Source organism: Streptopelia decaocto (genome assembly GCF_964273445.1).
Source record: "Streptopelia decaocto genome assembly, chromosome: 1".
Lineage (NCBI taxonomy): Eukaryota > Metazoa > Chordata > Aves > Columbiformes > Columbidae > Streptopelia > Streptopelia decaocto.
The window spans coordinates 27,063,971-27,087,391 of record NC_138663.1 but is presented as its reverse complement, the minus strand read 5'-3'; the positions used below and the strand labels follow the sequence as shown (position 1 = coordinate 27,087,391).

General features: G+C 39.6%; 1 protein-coding gene across 7 annotated transcripts in view; it reads left to right on the top strand.

Annotated features, from left to right (window-relative positions):
* The window catches only part of ST7 (suppression of tumorigenicity 7), a 125,365-nt gene extending 102,252 nt beyond the window's left edge, over positions 1–23,113 (top strand). For 6 of the 7 annotated variants that reach the window (XM_082063635.1, XM_082063639.1, XM_082063638.1 and 3 more), the window contains exons 9-12: positions 10,426–10,540; positions 20,680–20,752; positions 21,591–21,727; positions 22,280–22,383. In XM_082063635.1, the coding sequence (XP_081919761.1) occupies positions 10,426–10,540; positions 20,680–20,752; positions 21,591–21,726 (324 nt within the window). In that variant the 3' untranslated portion in view covers position 21,727; positions 22,280–22,383. Of the gene's footprint in view, positions 1–10,425; positions 10,541–20,679; positions 20,753–21,590; positions 21,728–22,279 lie in introns of all 7 variants that reach the window. The other variant, XM_082063636.1, reaches the window with a different exon arrangement.
* Positions 23,114–23,421: the final 308 nt, after the last annotated feature.

The following is a 23,421-nucleotide window of genomic DNA, read 5'->3' as shown; positions in this document are numbered from 1 at the left end:
TTCAGACCCGAGGATGGTGTTATTTATTTATTAATGCAAAACCTATTACTGAGCAGTCAAAACCAAGTAATTAATCTATAATGAACTGATTTCCGTCTGAGATGGGGAATGATTGTATCCCTGTTTTGTAGGCAGGGAAGCTACCAATGGTAGTCGTAAGTCAGTAAGCAACAAAGCTACACATTGAAACACCAAACAGTAGCTATTTGGGGGATGGCAGGAGGGGCAGGTGTCCACATCAGGCACTGTGTATGTTTCAAGTATGTAAAACGCTCAAGTTTAGAGATAGCTGCAAATGCCCACCGTTTCTTCAAGTGAGATTCCCTAGATGCAGATTAGAACACAATTCTTTGAGGAGGTAACTTGCAAGTCCATGACAGGAGGAATGTAGCCCTAGAGCTCTGTGCAGCTGATGGTAAAACTGTGTACCAGTTCCCTGCATTCTCCTTTCTTACACTTCATTTTCCAGCTCCCACAAAAATGAGGTGGAGATGAATCCGGCAAGATTTAGAGTTCTGCAGTTTAAGCTGAAGGACCTAAATTTTAAATGCACAAAATGGAATCCCGGACCAGCATGAAGCACCGGTAAAGTGTGCAATAGACAGCTCACACGAATGGTCCTGAAACCTGCCTAGTGAAAAGAGAAATTCTTGCTGCAAATCAGTGGGAATTTTAATGTAAAAAGGCAAATTACTTTTTCTGGAGCTTAGGCACTTGCATCAATGGCAATAGGGCAAGAATATCTGTGAGTTTGGAATCCAGCACCCAGCATCTTCTCCTGGAACTGGGGCACCCATGAATACTTTTTGAAACCGTGGAGCAGAGTTCATCATCATAATGCAGGACCTTGTCCTAAATAGTCTACCAGATGGCAAGACCTGAGTAACTTTTGTTTCCTGTCTGTAGCTGCGGTTTTTCAGACGTGCAACTCTCACTCTACAGAAACACCAGGCTCCCAGACAGAGGTGTTGAACTTTTAAAAAACTCAGGCACTGTACAGCTAAGAGTGAGAGAAAGAGGTATGGGGAAGAAGGACCTACTTTTGCAGTCCTGTGGTCAGCTGGGAGAATGTTGATTTCAAAAACATTGTCTTCAATCTCGTCGACTCCACTGATTCTTCATGAATTTTGTTACACAGCCACTCTGGGACAAATATTGAAATGTTTGGGGACAAACATTGAAGTTTTAAGTTCTGGCATTAGTATACAAGAAAGATAAAATTTTGCATTTCATGTTCAAATGTCGCACATCATAATTATGGAAACTTCTGGAGCTTACCATGGGCTGCTGAATGTGTTTTGTGATTTGTAGATAGGGCTGTGTGGAACAGATACTCTGTGAAGCCACGTTCTGCTGATGTCAGTATGTATGGTTAACTGTGTTTGGAGAGCACAGGGACTTGGGTGGTCCATCTAGTCCTAGATTCCTTATGCAAAGTGAGAGCCAGAATGTTTTGCCTATAATAAATGGTGTATTCTGTCACCAGAGAGAAAATTGTGTGTTGTTCAAGTTAAGTACAATGTGAATCTCGCAAAGCAACAATGACAGGGAGACCCAAAGTCATAATTTGTTAGACACTTGAAGGATGGAAACCACTCACCTCAGTCGGAACGTTAAAACACTAAAATGAAAGGACTGGATGCAAGACAAAGGAGGTGTAAAGATAGAAACTGAGCCAAATCCTCAGAACTGAATGTAGGTGCCTCTAGAGCTCTTCCTTGTGAGCAAGCAGAGCCAAGAATTAGCTGGTCCGTAGATGAAATGTAAAAGCAGCAGCATCTGTAGGTCACAGCTCCAGTACACTGGGAGCCAAGAGCAGGGTCAAGTCAACTTTGCAGATGCTTTTCTTAGACTGACTTGAAGCTACTTATTTCTGATGAATGCATATCCTCCGTTTCTTCACGGAAGGCATAAATAATATACTTATGAAGAAGTCTGAAGAACATTAATGTCTCATTGAAGGTTTCTATGTGATTGATGAGGGAGGAGATTAATTTATTCGCCCTAAAAAGAATATGAAGGATTTGTTGGCTGGGGACTGCTGAATCTAGCATCAGGGGACAGAGGGTGGAGGCCCTGTTTGTGTTTGAAAGATTGAAAACAGATTTCTCAAGACATGGAACATGATGGAAATGAAGTGTTAAGAGGTTCATGACACCATCTGGGAAATATGATTGGGATGTAGTGAGTCTTTGCCACTTTGAAAAAATAAAATATTTGAGAGTGTTTAATTCATTGCATGTATGAGGCCATCTTGAGGACATTACTGATGGATTAGATTGTCTTACTTGAATTTTTTGTAAGAAAAGACTGAGATCCTGCTTAGAACACCTCAATGGAAAGAAAATGAGTTGGTGGTGACTTTTTATTTTATGGTCATATACACTGCTGATAGGGAAATCATATTCTTTAATATTATATTTAAGGTATTTAAAACAAGTTTTTAAAACCGTTTTTAAAGCTTCTTAAAAACAGGGGGGTTTAAATTAAAAAAAAATAGGAATTTCTGTTGCTTCTGTGATTTTCAGATAGCATTTTGTTGCTTGTATGTCATTCATTTAGCTAAGTTGAATTAATGAGAATTGCAAACATGTAATTTTCATGGAAGCTTGTAATTGAATCATACATAGGTGTTGGTTTTGCTTGTGTTTCTGGTGATGATTATTTACTATATTTTGCTATAGAAACCAGCAGCTGTCACTATTTGTATATATTGAGTTAGCTTATGATCTCATTTTGATTAGTGTATAGTTGGAATAATTCCAGTCTAGTCAGCCGAGTTATTCCATTTATACACAGCATGATATGGTGTGTGAGGGAACTAGATCTCTTACTGTCCCTGAGGAGAAAGTCTACAGTATTGGTTGTTTTATTTGTTGTGCTGATTATGTTAGGAGGACCTAAACTAGTGTGTTCTAAATGATGTTGGAAAACTTGGCATGTGCAGAGGTGAAAGGCCTTAAGGGTGACTGTGGGGAATCTACAGCATCCTGTCTAGGATGGCAAAACTCTTCAGTGTCCTGTCCAGGGTGGTGAAACACCAGCACAGGTTGCCCAGAGAGGGGGTAGATGCCCCATCCCTGGAGACATTCCAGGCCGGGCTGGATGGGGCTCTGTGCAACCTGATCTAGTTGAAGACGTCCCTGCTCATTGCAGGGGGGTTGGACTAGATGAGCTTTCAAAGTCCCTTTCAAACAAACGGTTGTATGCTTCTATTCTATGGGTGGCAGGCAGAAGGCATGTTACATGAACAGGAGCCTTTAATTGCTTCTTCTTTCAGAAAGAAGATGAAAGAAACTCATTCTAGAGTGCTTTTATCTCCTACCTTGTGGCCCTGCACCCTCCTGAAGGCTGCTTTGTAGTCTGAACAAGTATATGTCTCTGACACACGGTGGAACTGCAACTTGCCCCGTGCTTTGCAGGTTTGTTTAGAAATGAGTGAAGCTGAGGGAGGGAAGAGATTCTCCAGGTCTTTCCTTAGCTCTGGAGAAGGATAGAAACCAAAACACTTTTTAAGGGTCAGAAAAGTACATTTTATTTCTGGGATCAGTCATAACTGCTGAGAAATTACTCTTACTACCGCAGTAAAGGACCTAGAAGTCTACTTCTATGTACCTAGCTCTCAGAACCTTGCTGAGGATATTTCAGTTGGATGCGTTTATGTGTTCCTCTCAGTGCCCACCTGCAGTCTCTAAATGCATATTTTATGCTACAGGCGACACTAAGGAAGATCGGTACCTAAGCAGCTTGTATCGTTAGAGTGCTGCACACTTATTAATGGGCTGCACGATAAGTTGTTTAAACACTCAGGCTACCCTGAGCATTTAAAATGGTTTAAGAGGTTACATCATTCGAAGGCTTCCAAATGGTACTAAACCATACTAAAACAATTTTAGTGATATGGGTAGGTTGGGGGTTTGTCTTTTTATGACAGGCAATATTAGTGATTTTTGCTGGTGTGATAGTTCTGCAGATCTACATACTTTCTTGGCAACCTCTTTTGCTGGGCTTTGAATTAGGTTTTCTGTTCAATATTCTCTTAAACTCTGTATTCTTGTATGCATTGCTGATTTTGCTCTCTGATAATGGAAGTACTTAGCTAGGACAGTGTTCTGCACCTTCAATTATCAAACCATGTCAAAGAGAGTACTAATTGCAAATAAAGATGTTATGTTATCCTTAGTAATTTAACAACACAACTTCTGCAGCTACTTGCACTGACAACTACTGTCTGTCTCTCCCAAATATTTCTGTGCTCGAGGCGAGGAGCGAGTCAGATTCTTTGGCTTGTGTTACACAGGTCAGGTTAAGCAGGCTGCTCTGCCTTGAGTGAAATTCTAGCTTTATTAATGTCTGCAGCAGTTACTTAAAGTACCGTTTATTAAAATATGAAGAAAAAGCACTTCTTAGTTAAATGAGACCAAGAGTAATCTCATAAATTTTAGAAGAGTCCTACATTTGTGAATGGTGACTTTTGCCGATCTCCACCACAGAGCAGTGTCTTCAGTTAATTCTTGTTCTGACACACAAGCACTGCAGTAACAGCAAGTGATATATGCTGATGTTAACATTTCCATGTGTCTGTGCATTCAAATCTGGTTTGTTTTGTCACAGATTCACGTGTTATTGGTAAGTGGCAGGGGCAGGTCGGACCATCCTCCATTCAAATGGGCTCTTAAATAAAGCAGAGGTTCATGTGATTCCCCTGATCGTATTTATCCCTTTTCCTGCACGTGACTCAGACCCCCCACTTTTTATCATGGCTGTGATCCTGTGCAAAACCCTCAACAGCTAGAAATTTGGTGACTACTACCTAAACCAAATAATAATATTTCTCTTATAAATTATGGGCTTCCAGCACCATGATTCTGTTAAGATAAAATGTGGTCGTAGAATATAGCCACATAGTCTTGGTATGAGCCCTGGTAGCTTGGACTCCTTTTTGTCTGCCCTTACACATCACTCCATGTTCAGGGGCTTTGCATTGTCCTTTAATTACGCTCTTTGATCTCTCTGAAAGGTCCTCGCCCATTTTTGAGCTAATTGATAATTTCCTCACTTTAATTTCATTTAAAAATCTACTTGTAAAACTATGACAGAGTTTATGCAATCAGTACTTTGGGATGATGCAAGTAAAATAATGTTTTTGAAGAGGGTTATGAGTAATGACTTTATTCTCATGCTTTATAAAGTTACTAATCTTTGATGTAGCAAACTTTATTATAATTTATCACTGTTACTACTTTTATGTGATGATTCTCTAGTAGTGAAGTACATCTGGAACAACATGTGCTCTTCTAGTTTCGTGCCACATTCTCTTCATTCCTGGAATATGTGCATTTTTACAACACAGTCCAAATAACAGCATTTTCATAATTATTTTCCTTAAAGAACTTAAGTCATACTCTGAAGGCTTTAATCCTTCAATTAAGAGAGAACATAAAGGCTGCATGTTCTGGCATATTTCCTTAGAGTTTGCATATTCAGTAAGATATTTTTCACTTTATTGACTCATTGTTAATCCTACATTGAAGAGAAGTAATATTTTCTGTGAATATTATGGAGCACTAGGACTAAACTCATATTTGCCAGATTAAAAATGGCGTGTCAGCAAATTTTATACCTGTGCCATTCCACAGTCAGTGTAAACTGGAGCTGGATCTTTTTTCTGACACTCTGAAGTTCAACCATTAGATGTCATGTCAAATTCCCTGAATTCCACATATTGATGAAAATATGTAGATCCTAATGCTAATCATTTCCAAGCTTCAAAAGAACAGGATCTGCCATATTTGGCTTCTTAGCTTCTGTCCTCTCGGAGCTGTGAAAGAGTAACTGCAGAGCTGCTTCCAAAGAAAACAGTGATTATTTGCCAAAAGGAACGTAACACTTAGAGAAATGCATTAAATGACAGAATCCTACTTTTGCTGTAATTAAGCAGAACTAATTCAGGTAGGTTCACTGTATTTCAGGTTGCTTTCCAACTCTTGAGAGCGATGAGAATGTCCATTTACATCACGTGAATCCCACTCACAATGAGACCGCACTGGAATGAGTTCCACTTTTAGGACCAGGACTTAGCCTAATTTTTAAGCATCTGACATTGTTAACAGAGCCTTTTTGTGTGCTGGCCTTAGTCTGCTGACAATGTTTCTTCCCTTCTGCCCTTGCCAGGTGAGCTGGCCAGGAGAAACACTTAAGCATTAGCGTGTATCATTAGACATCAGAGGGTTGCAAATGCCTCAAGCCCAGGGCGAGGTTCAGTCAGAATTTAGGCATCTGAAAGCTCAGCTGTAGACAATGAAGCCCACAGAAATTGAAGTTTCTGTTTTTCTACTCAGAAATGGCTTGGAGTTTTGCTTTTGTACCTTGTTCAGTTCACAGTTTTTACACTTTGCGAGTCATACACGAGTAAACAGCTTTTGCAAAGTGCTTGTGAAAATAACAGTCCTATCCAGACTATGTGCTTGATTCTGCAATGGTGGTGGGGAGTTGCACCTGGAAGATGCCAGCCTCAGTCATTCCTCTTTTAGGAGACAGATTTTATCATTTCAGATAGCCACTGTGGGAATAGATAAACTAGGGATTAAGGTTGTAACAGTTTCACTGTTTGCATTGGATTTCTCATTTGCTTGTTGTTGCTGTTTCTTCATTTTAAGCTGAATACAGTTTTCATATTTATGAATGCATTCAGCTGAATATATTGATCTAAAAATGTTTTAGTTTGTTGGGAAAGTATAAGTAGCAATGAATGGTTGCATGCTCTGCCCGTAAAATACGTGACCATGCATACAACCATAACACAAATGGAGAATAAATGTGTCAACACCAGGTTATATATAAGATCATTCATTTATCCACCTTTGTATTCCCTTGAGTCTCATGGTCTAGTCGTAGGCATAAACTGTAGCTTAAAGCTGTTTTCTACACAAATAATCCATCATTACTAATTGATACATGATGGTAATATCATCACAGGGAGAATAATGGATGCAACAGTTAAAGCTACATTGCTTGAAAATGTTTCAAAAATTAGATCTAAATGAGAAAATGCTGATGACTGAAATATTCTCAGGGAAGGGAGTCATCTTCATTAAACTGTTCTTTGGGAGATAAAACTTGTTCCTCATCCAGCAAATCAGATGTGGATTTCCTTTTACCATTTTTTGTGATCATCACGTTTTCATATCCATCACAAAATCATTGAATCTACACCCTGCAATATGAATCGGGGTGAGTCTGGAAATATGGCCCTCCCAGGAATAGTGATAAGATATCCGGTTGTGTCAGACTTATTTCCAGAATTTTTCAGCAAACTTATACTTCCAAAATATTATTTATCTAAAAAATTAAAAATTATTATCTACCATTTCTCTGTATCTGCAGTATACCTAATGAATCTGTCAGTGAAAAGCAATTCCACTTTGTACCTGTGTATCTATTTCCCCCTAAATGTACAGAGCAATTAGAAGGGAATATGGGCTAACCCAGCCTCAGGTCTGAATTTCATCACTGGAAAGTATTTTGACCAATACAGGTTTGAAGCAACATCCTTGTGAACGTAGATTTGGTATGATATGTTCCGCAGCAGTTTGAACACCCTTATATTGTGAGGGAATGCATTCATAGCTGTGAGGTGTCCTTTTTCATATGGTACAAAAATAAGATTGGCTCAGTGGAGCACAGCTCTTTCACACCAGCTGAGACACCAACCAACTGGAATTTTACAATGAAACTTTCAGTCCTAGCTAGTGTTTATGTAAAAAGCTCTAATGGCTTTGGTGAGAAATATTGAGTACTGAATTTGGTGACTGTCCCTTGAGATCTTGAGGTGTGGAGAAAGATAATAACAGAGCCTTTGTCTTTTCTTGAAGTGAAATGCTTGTCACTGAAGTGAAAGCATTTGTCAGGTTGCAGTAAAGGCATACAGAGAATTAAAATTGATAAGACAAACAATGTGGCAAATGTTAGTCTGTAACTTCACAGAAAATACATCTGTGGGTGCGAAGGGAAGACTGTGTCTCTTAGAGCCCAAATTAGAACTCGATGCTGTAAGGGTCTGGGGAACTCGAGGGTGCATTCTTCGTCGCGTGTCTGGGGATAACGTGCCCATCTTTACATCCCTGTTGGGAGCGTGAGCCGCCTCCCTCTCCATCTGTGTGGCGGGGAGGGCGGGAGGGGAGCGGCCCCACGCGCTGCTCCGGCGGCTCCTCAGCATGACGCAGTATTTGGCCTGCCCTGACCATCACGCAGGCCGATGTTGCAACCTTTGTGGCATTTTTTTCTTGCCCAGTATTTGCTTTCACTCTGAGGCCTAAAAGTTAACCTGTCATAATAGTTTTCCATCTAAGTGGCTTTACTTTCTGCAAAATTTTGCAAAAAATGAATTTTTGCTGTTCCTGAAAATTATTTGCAGTGAAAACTGTATAAACTACATCCTGAGATGACAGAAAAATCAGTTCATGCCCTCTCTTTATATTCCTTTTTTAATAGCAAATATGCTGTGGTTTGTTCAATGTTTGAGTATCTGAGTGTCTACTTAGAGGTGTTTTATTTTTTTAGTTATAATATCAGCTGAGTTCATTATAACAGGCTTGCACTTCTTAACATTCGACCTTTCCCAGATGAAACCTTAATTAACACTTGTCAGTTTGGAGGCCTGGCAGTCCAGACAGTGACCTTTATTCTGCTGCTGTCTTAGGCAGGGTTTATCACTCTGACAGAACCTAATTAAAATAAAAAATAATCAGTGAGTGATGTCAGTGACAAATGGAGAAACAGAATATGAGCTTTTACTGGCCATGGTACATCTATAACTAACTGCAACTCTTCCCTTTTCTACACTGATGGAGGGAATGTTATTCTGCCAGCCATTATTCATTCTCAATGAGCTGGGATAATCTTTCTTAATCCCTTGGAGGGGTTTCTTTGCAATATGTTCATTCTGAACTTTAAATCACTGTTTATGTAGAGCCAGATTCTGTCATGCTTTTTCCTGCCAAATAGTAGCTTGCTCTGTTAAAAATGCAATAGTAAGTAAGAAAAAGAATAAAGCTAAGTAGGCTCTATGCTGGATCCTTAACTGATGAATCCAATGATGTGTATTTCCACCTGCAGTTATTTTTCTTCTTGAACAATGACTTCAGTTTTTTATTTTACTGTCAAATCCATCCACTTACCTAGATGAGCAGGAAGGCCTATGGTCCATTTTTTGGAAAACTGAAGAAGAAAAGCCTGCAAACTATGCAGTTTTGTGTTCCTTTTCACAGGTTCAGCCTCTACCATTGAAACTCGGAGCTTTATGACAATCCCCATGCCACTAGCATCAAAAATTCAGTGAGCTCTTTCAGCTGCTGCATTAGTGATCATGATCCTCCCCAGAAATCTATATAATCAGTTAAACACACCTTTGATATTCTAATAATCCTCAAACTACAGCAAAGTCAGTACTATCCAGACAGCCAGATTTAGACAGACTTACTCTTTAAGGTCAGAACAGTTCTTACATCAGCTTATGCCAGACCATGAACACAAGGAAGAGATTCTCTGCACTTTGCATCTCTTCTTAACACAGTGCAGCTCTCGTGGATTACCTGTTTCTCATTTTCTGAAGTTCTTGATGAATCTCCACACCTCTTGTTTCAATACTGTCTTATTTTTGTTTATGTTACCTGTTTGTGAGATTAAAATTTGCTAGTTCTCATCAAGTTCTTTATATCTTCAAAGGCGGGTTTATTAAGTGACGGAGTTTTCAAGTCCAGCTTATTATTTTCAAATGGAGCACAGCATGGATTGGATTATTTTAACTATACATTTCATTCAGTTTGTCATACAAGATGGATTCTTTAGTTATAGTGTTAGATTTGTATAAACTTTATTTTTCCCATTGTTGCTGCCTTTTTTTTTTTAATTAGCCACAATTGTGGTTGCGTTCTAAAGTTTCCACAATTATAAATCCTAATATCACACACTTCATAGTATAGTTGCATATATGTAAGCTCCTCTCATTTGATTTTATCTGATTTTTTTCCATGTATTTTCTGTATTTTTCCACTAGTATACCAGAGAGGTACTGGATTACTTACTGCTGAAATACAGGAGCTGCATTTTTCAAGATTCTTTTCCAGTACAATAAGATAACTCTTCTTCATTTTGAAGAAGCCTGTTAATGGAAGGAGAGTTTTGTACTCAGGCAGCTGTGTTCTTGGATTTGACATCCTGTGCAAAGCATGTCTTGTCAAGAAACCTGACCCAGTGTCTGTTAAGAGCTCAGAAATTTCTGAAATAATAGTGAACTCTGGGAAAGAGCCAAGAACAAGGAGAACTGAGGGGTTTTCACTTGGTGTTTGTCATTTCAGTGCATTTTGAACATGCAAACCTTTTCTGTGTTAATGATCTAACCCTTTCGTATGTTATTGATTTTAGTTGATGAAGGAGTTTCCTCTGCTCAGCATGTTCAACATCCATGAAAACCTGCTAGAGGCTTTGTTGGAACTGCAAGCATATGCAGATGTCCAGGCAGTCTTAGCAAAGTATGATGGTAAGTTTGAATATATTTATATTTTCTCTATCCAGTACACACAGAAGCAATGTTTCTAGGACAAACTCTTAGAATTTAGGAAATGCTGTAATTGAGGTGATTGGCATGAGTTTCAGAGATCCACTGACACAGTTCTTAATCCAAAGATTAAACATTGTGCATTTCTTTTGCCAGCCCATGCTTAATTCATTGTACAAGCTAGTGGAACTCACTAGCAGCTCTTCAGTGCTTTCTTTGCTTTCTGTTGATGTTTAAAGAACATCTATTTAGGTTCTGCAGACTTTTTATTGCATGCTATTCAGACCTTGTCTGAAGAAAGGATTATCAGTTCCCTTGTGGACTTTTCTATGAATGTTGACTTAGTAGCATACAAGAGCTTTACAAACATTAATTGATTTAGCTTCACAGCAGTCTAGTGAGTAAGCAGACTTCATGTCTTATGGGGAAAACTTGTAAAGTTTCAGAAGACTAGGTGAACTTTTTGCATTAATTTTCAGTATTTTTCAGTGAGCATTGGTTTATGCAGCATTACATCACTTCTAATGTTCAAATCGCAGCTCCCGCTGACTTCAGCTCCAGCCCTTTGAATTTGAATTCATGTTAAGTTAAATGGATTTTCCTTGTATTGTGTAGAAACTTTGTGACAGAAACAGGAATACAATCCAGTTTTCTTGAGCAGCATCCACCAGCCCGCACAGTGCCACTTGTCATCCTCTTCCTGCAGTCCCTGCCTCACTCACTGTCCACATTCCAAGTTCTGCAACAAGTGAATCAGGAATCCTACAGCCGTCAGTTTCCTGCTGTGTTATTGTACTACACAGTCTGCATTGATCCTCAGAAAAGTCTCATTCTGTGCACTGCAGTGTGGCAGGGGAGTTTATGAAAGGACTATTAAGTAATCATATAACTGAAAATGAGATCATAACACACATGAATCAAATAACTGAATTAAGTGAAACAGGTAGCCTTAATTTTGATGTTTCTTAACTCTTGCTCTAGGTTGATCTTGTAGCCTTTAAAATGTTCTTAATTACTAGCTCTTCCAGCCTTTCTGATGTTCTTTGAATGGAGATTTTAAACTTCCGAAGTTTTTTTATAGGTAGATAGACATCATTACAAGTACTGTTGTATAAATGGCTACCACTATGGGCTCTGGAGCCTATATCCACAGTACTTGGGCCACTCTTTCTCTTTGTTCTTTGAAAGACGTAGCATCCCTTCCAGCCTGCCCTTATTTGACCTTCTGTCCCATTTGTCTACTGAGTTGTCTTATCTTTTGCATGGTTAGCTTCCGCTTTCTGTTGCTCCCAGTTCATACCAGAGGCTCCTTGTTCAGCCAGTACCGCTCATTCCCAATTCCATTCTTCTGCTTCTCCTAACTACCCATCCCAATGTTCCCTTCAGGGCAATGGTGGTCATGATATATCACCTCACCCACTTTTCAGCTCCGGTCTTACCAGACATCTTTTCCACCTACCCTTTTCTCTGTGGCTTTTGTGTCCTCTTCGTTTGACATTGGCTGCTGCATAGCCTGGATGCCAAAAAGTAGAACAGTAAGAGCCCACACAGACAGAGGCTTCTCACTGTCAGCCCCAGTACTTGGCCCCATATCATCACATGGAACAGCTGCAAGAGGGTGACGCATAAGTTTATTGGAGTACTGAGACGTGTGTTCTTGGTAAGCAAAGAATATTTGGAGGTTATAACTGAAAAAAATGCAGAAGCTTCCACTGAATATATGCTGGTTTTTTTTTTTAACATCTTTGTAACTTAGGTGTAGATCACCACAGACTTTATTTTGGCACATTAAGAAGCAAGTAAATAGGAATGCCCATTTTTATGTCCCAGACACCACTGGATGATGGTACCTTCTAGTCTTTAATGTAGTTATGAGATAATAGCCCCAGGAGACAGCAGAACTGTGACAGAACAGAGAATTAAGCCATGCTCTACCAAATCTCAGACTAAACTCTCACGCCAGCTCTACTTTTGCCTACTGAAGCACTCACCCCTAGTTTTAAACAGCATTATGGTGTTAGATTGTGCTGTGGAAGGTGATAAAACTTGAAAGTGTGTTTTGTTTTCTCAAAAGGATCTCCTAGGGTCAGAACTGAGGTTGTAAATGTAACAAATGAGGCTTTTCAAAATAAAACTCTTCTAACTTCGAACCCATGCAGTTTGAACTCACACTTTGCCATATATAAACAAAGGTGTGCATGTACACTAGGTATGCACAAGGACTTGGCAAACACAGGCTTAACCAGTATAACCCTCACAGTTCATGAGTCTCAGAAGGCCCATCTCAGGGAGTCTCAGCTCATTTTAGAACTCATCAGCTTCACGTGTTGTAAAATTTATTGGAATATAAAACAATGAACTCATTTATGCTTTCCTATCTGCAGTTTCTGTTGGTCCCACTCCACTGCCTTTTTTTGACTAAGGACAAACCTGATTTATTGTATTTTGATAACATATGAACAAATTATTTCCTTGAGCAGCCTGCCCCCACCCTGGGCTAAAAAGTTGGATCACATTATGCAAAACCTCAGCCTCTGCAAGCAAACACACTGCTTTACCAAAAGCCATGTGTTAAATTGTGTTTACATTATGTACCTGGCAACAGAGCTGATGTCCATATTCATTATTCATGGAAAAAGGGCCTCATTAGTGGGAAGGCATGCACTGTTGCTGAGCTACATCGTTATGGTTTCAGAGTTCAGTGCCTGTCAATAGAGTGCAGATGACCTAAATATGGCTGAATTCTGAAAGGATTTTTGGCTCTGATTTAACACATATCCATGTTATTTACAGCGGAAATAGTTATGGCTGCTAAAAAAGCTGTTCTTGATGGAATAAGCTTCTGTTATTCATAGTAGATAAAGTTTCTATGCTCCTCTTTCCTTGCTTTTTAAACGGATTGTTTTCCAGTGGAGTAGGTGTGCTTGTAGTGTTGCATAGAACAAACGATTCATTAACTTCCCTGGGCAGCCAGTTGCTTTGATTGTTGTTATCTGGTAACTTGGGCACTGTGTGAAAACTCTGACCTTTCTGGCAATTGAAATTCAGATTTAAAAAGAATGGATGCAGTGGTTCCTCCCTAAACCTGTCCTTGCTTTCCTTTTTTTAAATGACAGCGTTTTCCAGTAAGACTATAAGCCTTCTGGTTTGCAGGAGGCACACCTTATACAGATTCCCCTTTCACTTAACCCTTTGCAAAGAAGGAGTCCCAAATTCACAGTTCACTTGCAAAGATCATTTAGATCAAAGGATACATAGAAAGAAAGTGGCTTTTTAAATACAAAAGGTCTGATTCTGCTCTAGGCTATGGCACTTTTTTATTTGATAACAGCTTACTTCAAAGAATCTTACTTTAAATTGCTGTCAAATCAAAATACACATCTTTGAAGAAACACTTTAGAAACAGAGTCTTCTTTGTCTCGAAATACTTTCGATTTAATGAAATCCAAACAGGTAATGTAGAGCAGTTAACTCTCTAAAATGTGGCTTATTCAGGGCTACTCTCCTTTCTTCAGCCCTGCTCTGTCCAATTTCTTCTTTTCCTTACAGACTTATGAAATGGGTAAATTCTATTTGCATTAAACTTGAAGGTGCTCCTTTTGTGGAGAGTTGCAGACTGATGAGCCAATTGCACGGAGTCTTCAGATAGTCTTCAGCTATCGTCTCCAGCATTTTTGTGTATATTTGTGTTATTTGCGATCACAGCTTCACTCCATCAGTTTCATTACTTGCCATGATTACTTTTGGTATTTTTGAGAAGGTGTTCTACCTGGTGGAGCTAACTGACTAGATGTTCTAAGTGCAAGAAGGCGTTTTCTTCTGAGTTAGAGAGGTAGCAAGTGGCAGTATGGAAGCAACCATTACCTCATGCACATTATTTTATAATCTGTTTACTTCTTTAAAAAAGAGACCTTTAGAGAAAGTGTCTTTTAGTTAAGGTCACACCAAAGCCTAGTCTACCTTCTCTGAGAGATGCAAATCAGGTAAGACCTCCAGTTTGTTTAACAGTAGTATCAAGATAATTAGTTTGTGTTTTTTCCCATTACATTTTTTTCAGCTTCTGCTTCTAAGAGCTAGTTTCTTTCCTCCATGTCAAAATCACTCATTGCTTCAGCTTGGTCTGTGTATCAGTGCTGTGTCTGGTCTCTTTTTTTTGCCATATGATTCTGTGGGGTTTCTTGTTTTCTTGCTTGAGCAAAAGCACAAAAAAATCTAAACTGATTATACCAATCTTGCTCTTTCTAATCTCATCTAGGAGAAATTATTCTTTCTACTCTATGTGCATTTCAGATTGAACTTGGTCAAAGCAAAGAGACTGAAATCTGCCTGGTCACCGCGATATTCATATCAGCAAGAGTTGCATATTAAGTGTTTACAACCAGCAGTGACCCTCAAAATCTTTCCATAACTGAACAATTTTAGTTGTGGTCATGGAAAAATAAACACTTTTTGTGCTGAAATGTTTGTCCTATCCAAGCAGTGCACCAAAATCCAGGCTTTAACATACACAGTGGCTCTGTGAGTTTGATTGGGGTGTTTCCCACCACTGAGAAAGAACATCAAAGTACAGAGAATGGGAACTGCTTAGTTTCACAAGCACAAAGTAAGCATTAGATCATGTGTATTCAGAGTTTTTCTCCCACCAACATGTTTTCCACCACATTTTGTGGAAAAATGCAATGACTATTCCCATGGGAGAGAATACTACAGGATATTAGATATTTTAGACAAAGTGTTTTTCCCATAATGTTTACTTCATACCTTCCTTTATTGAATTACATCCCATTACCCTTGCTTTTAAGCATTTATATCAGCTTACTTTCTTAATGTTTGCATCTTTATAGATGACTGCATCTCTCTTCTGTCATCACTGATCCAGCCTGCACATATTTATTTGCTAGAGCACTTTCAGTCTTTCCCATAAGCAATTTTTCCTACCACCTGTGCAAGAGCTGACAATCTTGTCTGCAGATGCAGAGAACTGAGGGAGTTCTGTGCTGACAGGGCAAGTGTTGGCCTATCGTTTAATCACTGGAGTCTACAGGCAGGCTGAGGGAGAGAAAATCAGAGCTGGGGTTCACCCCAAGCCATAGCACAATATATGTCCTGTATGCCAACATTTTTATGCCCTCTTCACATAACTTCTTCAGTTTGTTGATATGTTTTCAGTTACGTATTTGGAAATATGTCAGTGATTCCAGCAGCTAAATGTAGTCTCTCTCCATATATGCTATATGAAGAACTAGAACTAGCAGTTTGTCTAGAAGGATCTTACTGTGCAAATTATGGCCCTAGATCTACATCTTATTTCAGCAAATATTTAAGTCCTGTTAATGATGATCAGACTGTTCACCTATCTGAAGTTATGCCAATAGAAATCTGTATTGTTGACTTGGGAATAATGCAAATTTTGGGTTTAAAAATAGGGAATAATTTCTGATTAGTGACTTTAGATTTTGCATTTATTAATGACTAAAGCAATTGTAACATTCTTGTCTCTTCACATTTAGGTCCTTTTGATGACTTGGGTAGAGGATGTTTCAGCAGTCCAAACTAGATTCATAACTTATTGGTTTAGTTCCTATTAGAGGAAGAGATCCCGTGACCTATTTAGATGATCTACGGCATATTCTGGATATCTTGGATTGGAGAAGTAGTGATATTATGGTTGCAAGTCTCTACCCATAGTGTCCTTCCATTAGTTCACTCTCACAAGCAACCAGTTATGAAGCAAATGACCAGTAAGAATTCACTTTCCCAACCTTCCCCATGCCTGACTGGGGCTAATCGAAAGAAAATGCTCATAAATTAAGTCTAGACTATTTTGTGTTCTGTTTAATGATACAAGCATTAAGGAAGAAGGAGAGCCTTTTTTTACATTGACACATTAGGCAAAATGTCCTATTAGGCAAAAATGTCATGATGGTTTTGACAACACAATAGCAGTCACATCTTTCAGCACATTGTGGGAGCTCCACAAGTAATCACAGGAGGGTGGGAAACCGTATATGTGAAGATACTTTGCCAGATGGCTCACAGAGCTGGACACAGTCATTTAAGAAAAACTTCAGTTCCTGACAGAGGACATATCTCCTAGGGCTAGTTTAGACCTAATTCCCTTGATAAATTCAAGTTGTAACCAGACATAATTGTTTAACGCTTTTCGCTAAAATAGGAGGGTCCGGTTTTGGAGATGAAGCCTAAACTATATGATGATTTTAAAGCAGAACCAAATACTTACAGTCTAACATGGCACAAAGAAAAAGCAAAACACTTTTGGAAGGAAGCAGGCATAGACCTACTGAGGGCTGTCTCCATAGCAACATAAACATGAACATTAGCACATTTCCATTGCCAAGGGACTGTAGGTATTATCCTCAAATGAGTGCTGGTTCACGTGAGGAGCATAGTACCAGAAGAGGCCTCCTGGGTGAGTCAGGTCCCCCGCTGTTGCATTCACCACATGATATTACCCCTTCCATGAGCTGAGCATGCTTCATCCTAGCAGTAGCTACTTTGTTTGCCCCACTGTTCTACCTGGAAATCTGCCTCAAAATTCACTTCTCAGAAACTTTCTTTTAATCTCCAGCCTAAATTTAATTCTGAACTGTTTGTTCTTGTGCCAATACTATCTTTTACCTAAGCAGCCCTTCTCCTTTCCCGGCGTTCCTCGTGAATATGCATAGGGAACCGTTATATCTTCTCTAAGACTTTATTTCTTTTGGATTGCTACAAAAACAATCCAGTCTTTCTGCTTGTTTTTGTTGTTCTTGACCACAGGCGACCAGATTTGAACACAACATTCCTTGAGAAATCCCATTTCTTCTGTAGGAATGACTCAGGTGGTGTTCCTGAGGCTTACCTCAAGTTCTGTGACATCTTAATCTCTTAGCCAAGAATTGTAATATTCCTCACAACTTGGGCCATGCAACTTCCACTGAACATTCTCCATGCATTTATCAATGGTCTAATGCAGAAACTAGCCCTTATACATGTAGTCAGAGGCTTTTTGTGCGTCTTGAGTGCTCTTATTATCTAATCTCATGGATTGTGTATTAACAGCTGAACTGCCATTTTCTTGCTGTCATTGTGGCTTTTGCTGGTGTATCTACTTTCTTTGATTAAATTGAGCCAGCAGCTTTCATTGGCATAACAACTGTTTTTCCTCTGCTGCATCAGTTACACACTTCAGACCTCTTGATTCCTGCTGGTTTTCAGCTCCTTCAAACGGATAGAAAAGCGAAGTGGTGCTCTTGCTGCATTATTCAAAGAAGTCTGGGAAAACATTCACTTCTTGGTCCTTTTTTTTAAATGTGGAGTTTGCCTTTTGCCTGGGAAAATGTAGACCTTTTGTCCTCTGTCATTCATTCACAATTTTGTGAAGGTCAGATCCTGAACCAACATTACCAGGTTTGAACTGATGCAAGGAAATGAGGTAATGGTGGCTTGATGGCCCAGAGAAACAGTTACTGTAAGGGGAAGATAAGGCATTATATTGACCAATCAAAAACCTTATAAAAGACAGCACATAGTTGGGGGGCGGAGATTGTTGTGTTGGTTTGTTTTTTTGGGTGTTTTTATTTTTGGGGGTTTTTAGTTTGTTCGTTGTGGGGTTTTTTGGTTGATTGGGTTTTTTCCATTCCTTTACTTTTCACTCCGGTTATGATGTGATAATAAGGTTCATGCTGAAATACAGAGACTAGTGTGTTCTGAAAAAGGTAATTTCTGTTTACTGGAAATAACTTTTAACTCCTAATGTTAAGGAAAAACCGGTTTAAGCAGGGTTATTGAAGACGCTTATGAATGTTTTCTTCTGTCAATGAAGATGTGCTCGCATCTGTGTCTGTAGCTAGCTTCTATTAGTGTACTAATTAACAAATCTGTCACCCAGCCTACTTTGCATGCTGTTGATTTTAATTACTTTAGTCACTACTATTACATACTCCAGTGTAATTATAGCTGGGAGCCTCCAATGAGATCTTTACATCTCATACTTGCAGTGCAAGTGCATAAAATGACAATAAGGGATTTAACAGGTACCATTTTAAAAGTGCCTTATTGATTCTGGAAATTTTCTGTGTAACAGAACAACATTCTGCTTATTTGCTTGGTTATTAGTAAGAGAAGGATGGTGACTGCTGAGATGTGACTTGCTTCACCTCTTTAACTGCTTTGTGGAGCCCCATGTTGCAAGGCACTGGGGTTCAGTAAATCACAAGTTTATCTTAACCCTAAAATTACTAAGGTCTATGGTAATTTTGTCTTTCTAATCAACTTTAATGTGAACTCGAGGGGCAGATAGTTTCTTAGAACAATAGTCAGATTAGCTGCTCTTGACTTTAACAGTGGGCCTACTTCAGTGCCTTGTGTTTACTACACGGTGTATTTGCAGTTTAATATTGGAAGCTATAATATTATCTTCGGGCCTAATGCTTCCTGTCACTTAGTGTTTCATTGGGATTTATTTATAATAGTGGGTAGGCAGTTTGCAAAATCCAGACTTTAGTGGAGGCTTTTCTTTCCTTTCCTTTTCTTCTTTTCTTTCTTCTCTTTTTTCTCCTCTCTTTTCTTCTTTTCTCTTCTTTTCTCTTCTTTTCTTTTCTTTCTCTTCTCTTCTCTTCTCTTCTCTTCTCTTCTCTTCTCTTCTCTTCTCTTCTCTTCTCTTCTCTTCTCTTCTCTTCTCTTCTCTTCTCTTCTCTTCTCTTCTCTTCTCTTCTCTTCTCTTCTCTTCTCTTCTCTTCTCTTCTCTTCTCTTCTCTTCTCTTCTCTTCTCTTCTCTTCTCTTCTCTTCTCTTCCCTTCTCTTCTCTTCTCTTCTCTTCTCTTCCCTTCCCTTCCCTTCCCTTCCCTTCCCTTCCCTTCCCTTCCCTTCCCTTCCCTTCCCTTCCCTTCCCTTCCCTTCCCTTCCCTTCCCTTCCCTTCCCTTCCCTTCCCTTCCCTTCCCTTCCCTTCCCTTCCCTTCCCTTCCCTTCCCTTCCCTTCCCTTCCCTTCCCTTCCCTTCCCTTCCCTTCCCTTCCCTTCCCTTCTCCTTTCCTTTCCTTTCCTTTCCTTTCCTTCCCTTCCCTTCCCTTCCCTTCCCTTCCCTTCCCTTCCCTTCCCTTCCCTTCCCTTCCCTTCCCTTCCCTTCCCTTCCCTTCCCCCTTCCCTTCCCTTCCCCCTTCCCTTCCCCCTTCCCTTCCCCCTTCCCTTCCCCCTTCCCTTCCCCCTTCCCTTCCCCCTTCCCTTCCCCCTTTCCTTTCCCCTTTCCTTTCTTCTTTATCTTTTTAATTCATTTAGCTGATATATTTAGCTTTTTAACGCTGGAATATTTCAGCGACTACATAATGTGTGTCTGCTGGGTAGACTACTAGTGTGAAAGTCAATTCTTCTCTGTAACAGTGGGGACAAAGTCTGTTAAACAGCATTTCTTTCTACCTTTTGGATGCTTCATGCCAATCTGCTGGTAGAGAACAGGTATAAATTAAGTTGAACTAATGGGTAAGTCAAGTTTATGGCTGCTGTGTGTCTCTGGAACAGCATAAAATGGCCAAAGACTGTTTGGTGAATGTTTTGGTCCAAGATTTCCTCAAGAGGCAGAACACCTTATTCTAGTGTTGATTTTTAACTGCAGTAAATCTAATGGTTGTTTGCTTGCAAGTCAAATCCATTCTTACATAAGTAGCTGTCTTAACTTGTGTAACAGCCACATATTCATATTGGACAACTGCTGCTGAGTGAGAACAAGAGGGGTGAATAAGATAGCCCTCAGCTATTACTTAAGTGTTTTGTGAATTATGGCAAACTTTATGTATTCCAGATTACCTATACATTTATGTATGAAGTAATGAAGTCTTTCATGATGTCTCTGTCATGTCACTCTTTGAATTACTTCTCTAATTAACCCAGTTGCTGCTTTAATAGCAGTTCCAGTGGTCATTAACATGGGTTTTAAAGCCTGTATATTAGGTGGAAATTTAAAAATCCACGTGACATGGGAGCATAAGTCCCAAGATCAGAAAGTATTCCGAATTAACTTAATAACTTTGTGGATGAGATGTATACTCTGAAGTATCAATCAAACCCTTTTCTTTCTGCAGACTTTTAAATTTTCAGATGTTTACTTTTTTCTTTCTTTTTAACAGATATAAGCTTACCAAAATCAGCGACAATATGTTACACAGCTGCATTGCTCAAAGCCAGAGCTGTATCTGACAAGTAAGTGCATAAGAACCACTGTCCAGCAAAATTCCTGATTTAACTCGAGATTTCTCTTAGCTGAGCCCACACCCTAACAATCTGCTGGGTTAGCAGGAGAATTCAGTCCTGCATACATTCATAAAATCTCTTTGTGTATAAAGAAAAATCTGCAGTGATCAAACATTGCACTTCAAATATTACAGAAGAAAAGAGAAATAGCAGAAATTAAATTCTTGTTTCGGTTTTATTTATACTGTCTGGGTGAGCTTTGGCCTCCTAGATAGTATAATGAAGATGCAACTAAAAGGTGTTGTGTGGCTGAACTTCTTCAACTTTGTTTAAACCTGACCACAAAAAGGTAATAAATAAATGTGGATGTACTGGTAGCAATCTCATTTTACATGTGCTCTCAGAAGACTGCTCATCTACTTAAATAGCGGCAGGTGGGTTTAGCACTACTACGTCAGGGATTCTGAGAGGTAGATAACGTTCATATTTTTAGAGACACAAATATCTGCTAATTCCTGTTACAATTTTCTCTTGGGTCTGAACCTTCCAAGGTGCTGGGCACATCTACTTAATGCCTGTGGACCTGAGAGCACTGACCTGCTCTGGAGGGGTGCTCAGCTCCTTGTGAGATGAAGCCCAAAAATCCCAATTCTGCTCACAGATGCCTTCACACAAATCCCAGGCAGAGTTGTGTCTGTGCATCTGAGGGTCGAATGCCTCCCTAAAGTTGGAAAGCAAGTAGAGTGGAAAGCCATTTTCTTGACTGACGTCCTGACAGTTTTTGCTTTTAAAGTGTATGTACACATCAAGATCTAAGTAATTTTCTTTCATTCTTTTTATCCTGTAGATCGCCAGTACCTACTGCAACATCTTTCCTCCCTACACAGCGACTCCAGCTTGGGAGGGCAGGGCTAAGGTTGTCACAGCTTTCCCTGTGGTGTCTGCCTGCCAAGTACAGCTCTGGAGTTAGCCGTGGGGTGTGAGGTGAGAAAGAGATTGCATGGTCTGGTTTTTCATTCACTGGGCAGATGATTTGCCCGCAGTTTGGGCATGCTACCCTCAATGGTGCTGCGGCCAGTAGACCACCTGCTACTGCTGCTGCATCGTGCTTCCATCCCAACCTGACCCAGGGGCATTGGGTTGGGAACCTCCCTAAAACCTCCCCAAACCTGTTTTTAATAGAAACCCTCCAACAATAATTTGGCATTGTTTTTTTTTTTTCCTTTCTTTTCTTTTTTCTACAACTTCAGCCTTGAATATGCCATTTAGCAAGGTACCTAGAGCAAATTTAGATTAGTGACAAAGAAAGGACTGTATGAACTGACTTTCTGCCACGATTACGTGCAAACATGCTTTCCACTTCTGCTGGGATTTTCATTGGCCTTGATGTAATAGATCACACACTTGCTGTGGGAGTTTGGAGAGCATAGGAAGTTGACTCAGTTTGGTTATGTGGGCCCATGTTCTAGATTGCTTTTCTGGCTTTTTTCTTACCAGCGTTTCTGACCTAATGTGTTTGCTTCTTTGCTTTTGTAGATTTTCTCCAGAGGCTGCCTCAAGGCGAGGGCTGAGTACTGCAGAGATGAATGCAGTAGAAGCTATTCACAGAGCAGTAGAATTTAATCCACATGTGCCAAAAGTGAGTATGGAGAAAGCGTTGTTGTAGCTTTAACACTGCTGAGGACCTAACCCCTGATTTCTGTGTCAGATTAATGAGTGGAAAGGGGAGCAAACAATGGGAAGGGAAAGAAGCTGATAGTATGCACAGTTTTTTTGTTTGGTATTTCACATTCAGTGTCTCTACTCTGGACCATGCAACTTGAAATTTTAGCTGAAGTGAGTCCTCTGTGACAGCAACACCTACATGGTGGATCACGGTAGTAAGACACTACCAAATGCTACGCTGCAAGACAGAGCCATACTTAAAGACAGATTATTATTTACAAAATACCCATTAAACATCTTCTGGTTCAAAATAACATGGTTTATTTGTTCTGATGATTACGTGTAAGAATATGTTTCTGGCATGCTATACAAAGAAGCCTATGTTTGGAGTTCATGGTGTGCTTCATATTAGTCGCATTAGTAATTCCTCATGCAGCACCCTGTCATTAAGTTCTGAGAATGCAAAGCTCAGAGATGAAGAATTACTGAGAACTACAAAGTAAGAAAAGGGATTTATGTTCTAATTCCCTAATCCCCTCTCTAGATATGTATCTCAGCAGTAAGAATCTTGCCCAGGGGCTACAAAAGGCTAATGTATTTTATTATTTCATCACCTGATACTCAGTATTGCAGTATATAAGTTTGTTGTAAAGGAAACTAGAGGCAGATGCTTTTTGACCCTTGGAGATCTGCCTCTGAACCTCACCCCCCAAACCTTTGGACTAGTATTTCCCTTTGAAAGTGAGCATCTTCCACTGGAGATCAGAAGACTGGTGTCTGTCTATGTAGGGAGCCTATTCATGAGGTACAGCTGAACACCAAGTCTGGTCAAGATAAAACCAAACCCTCTCACATACTTGCACATGGATTGCAGAAAGATCATTCCCATGCACTGCAGGAATTAAATATTTTGTCTGTGAGCTCTATCTGTTATGCCAGCCATTAAATAGCATGGTTTACCTATCTGAAAGTTAGGCTGTTTGTTTAATAAAAGCATCTAGACTTCCTCTACA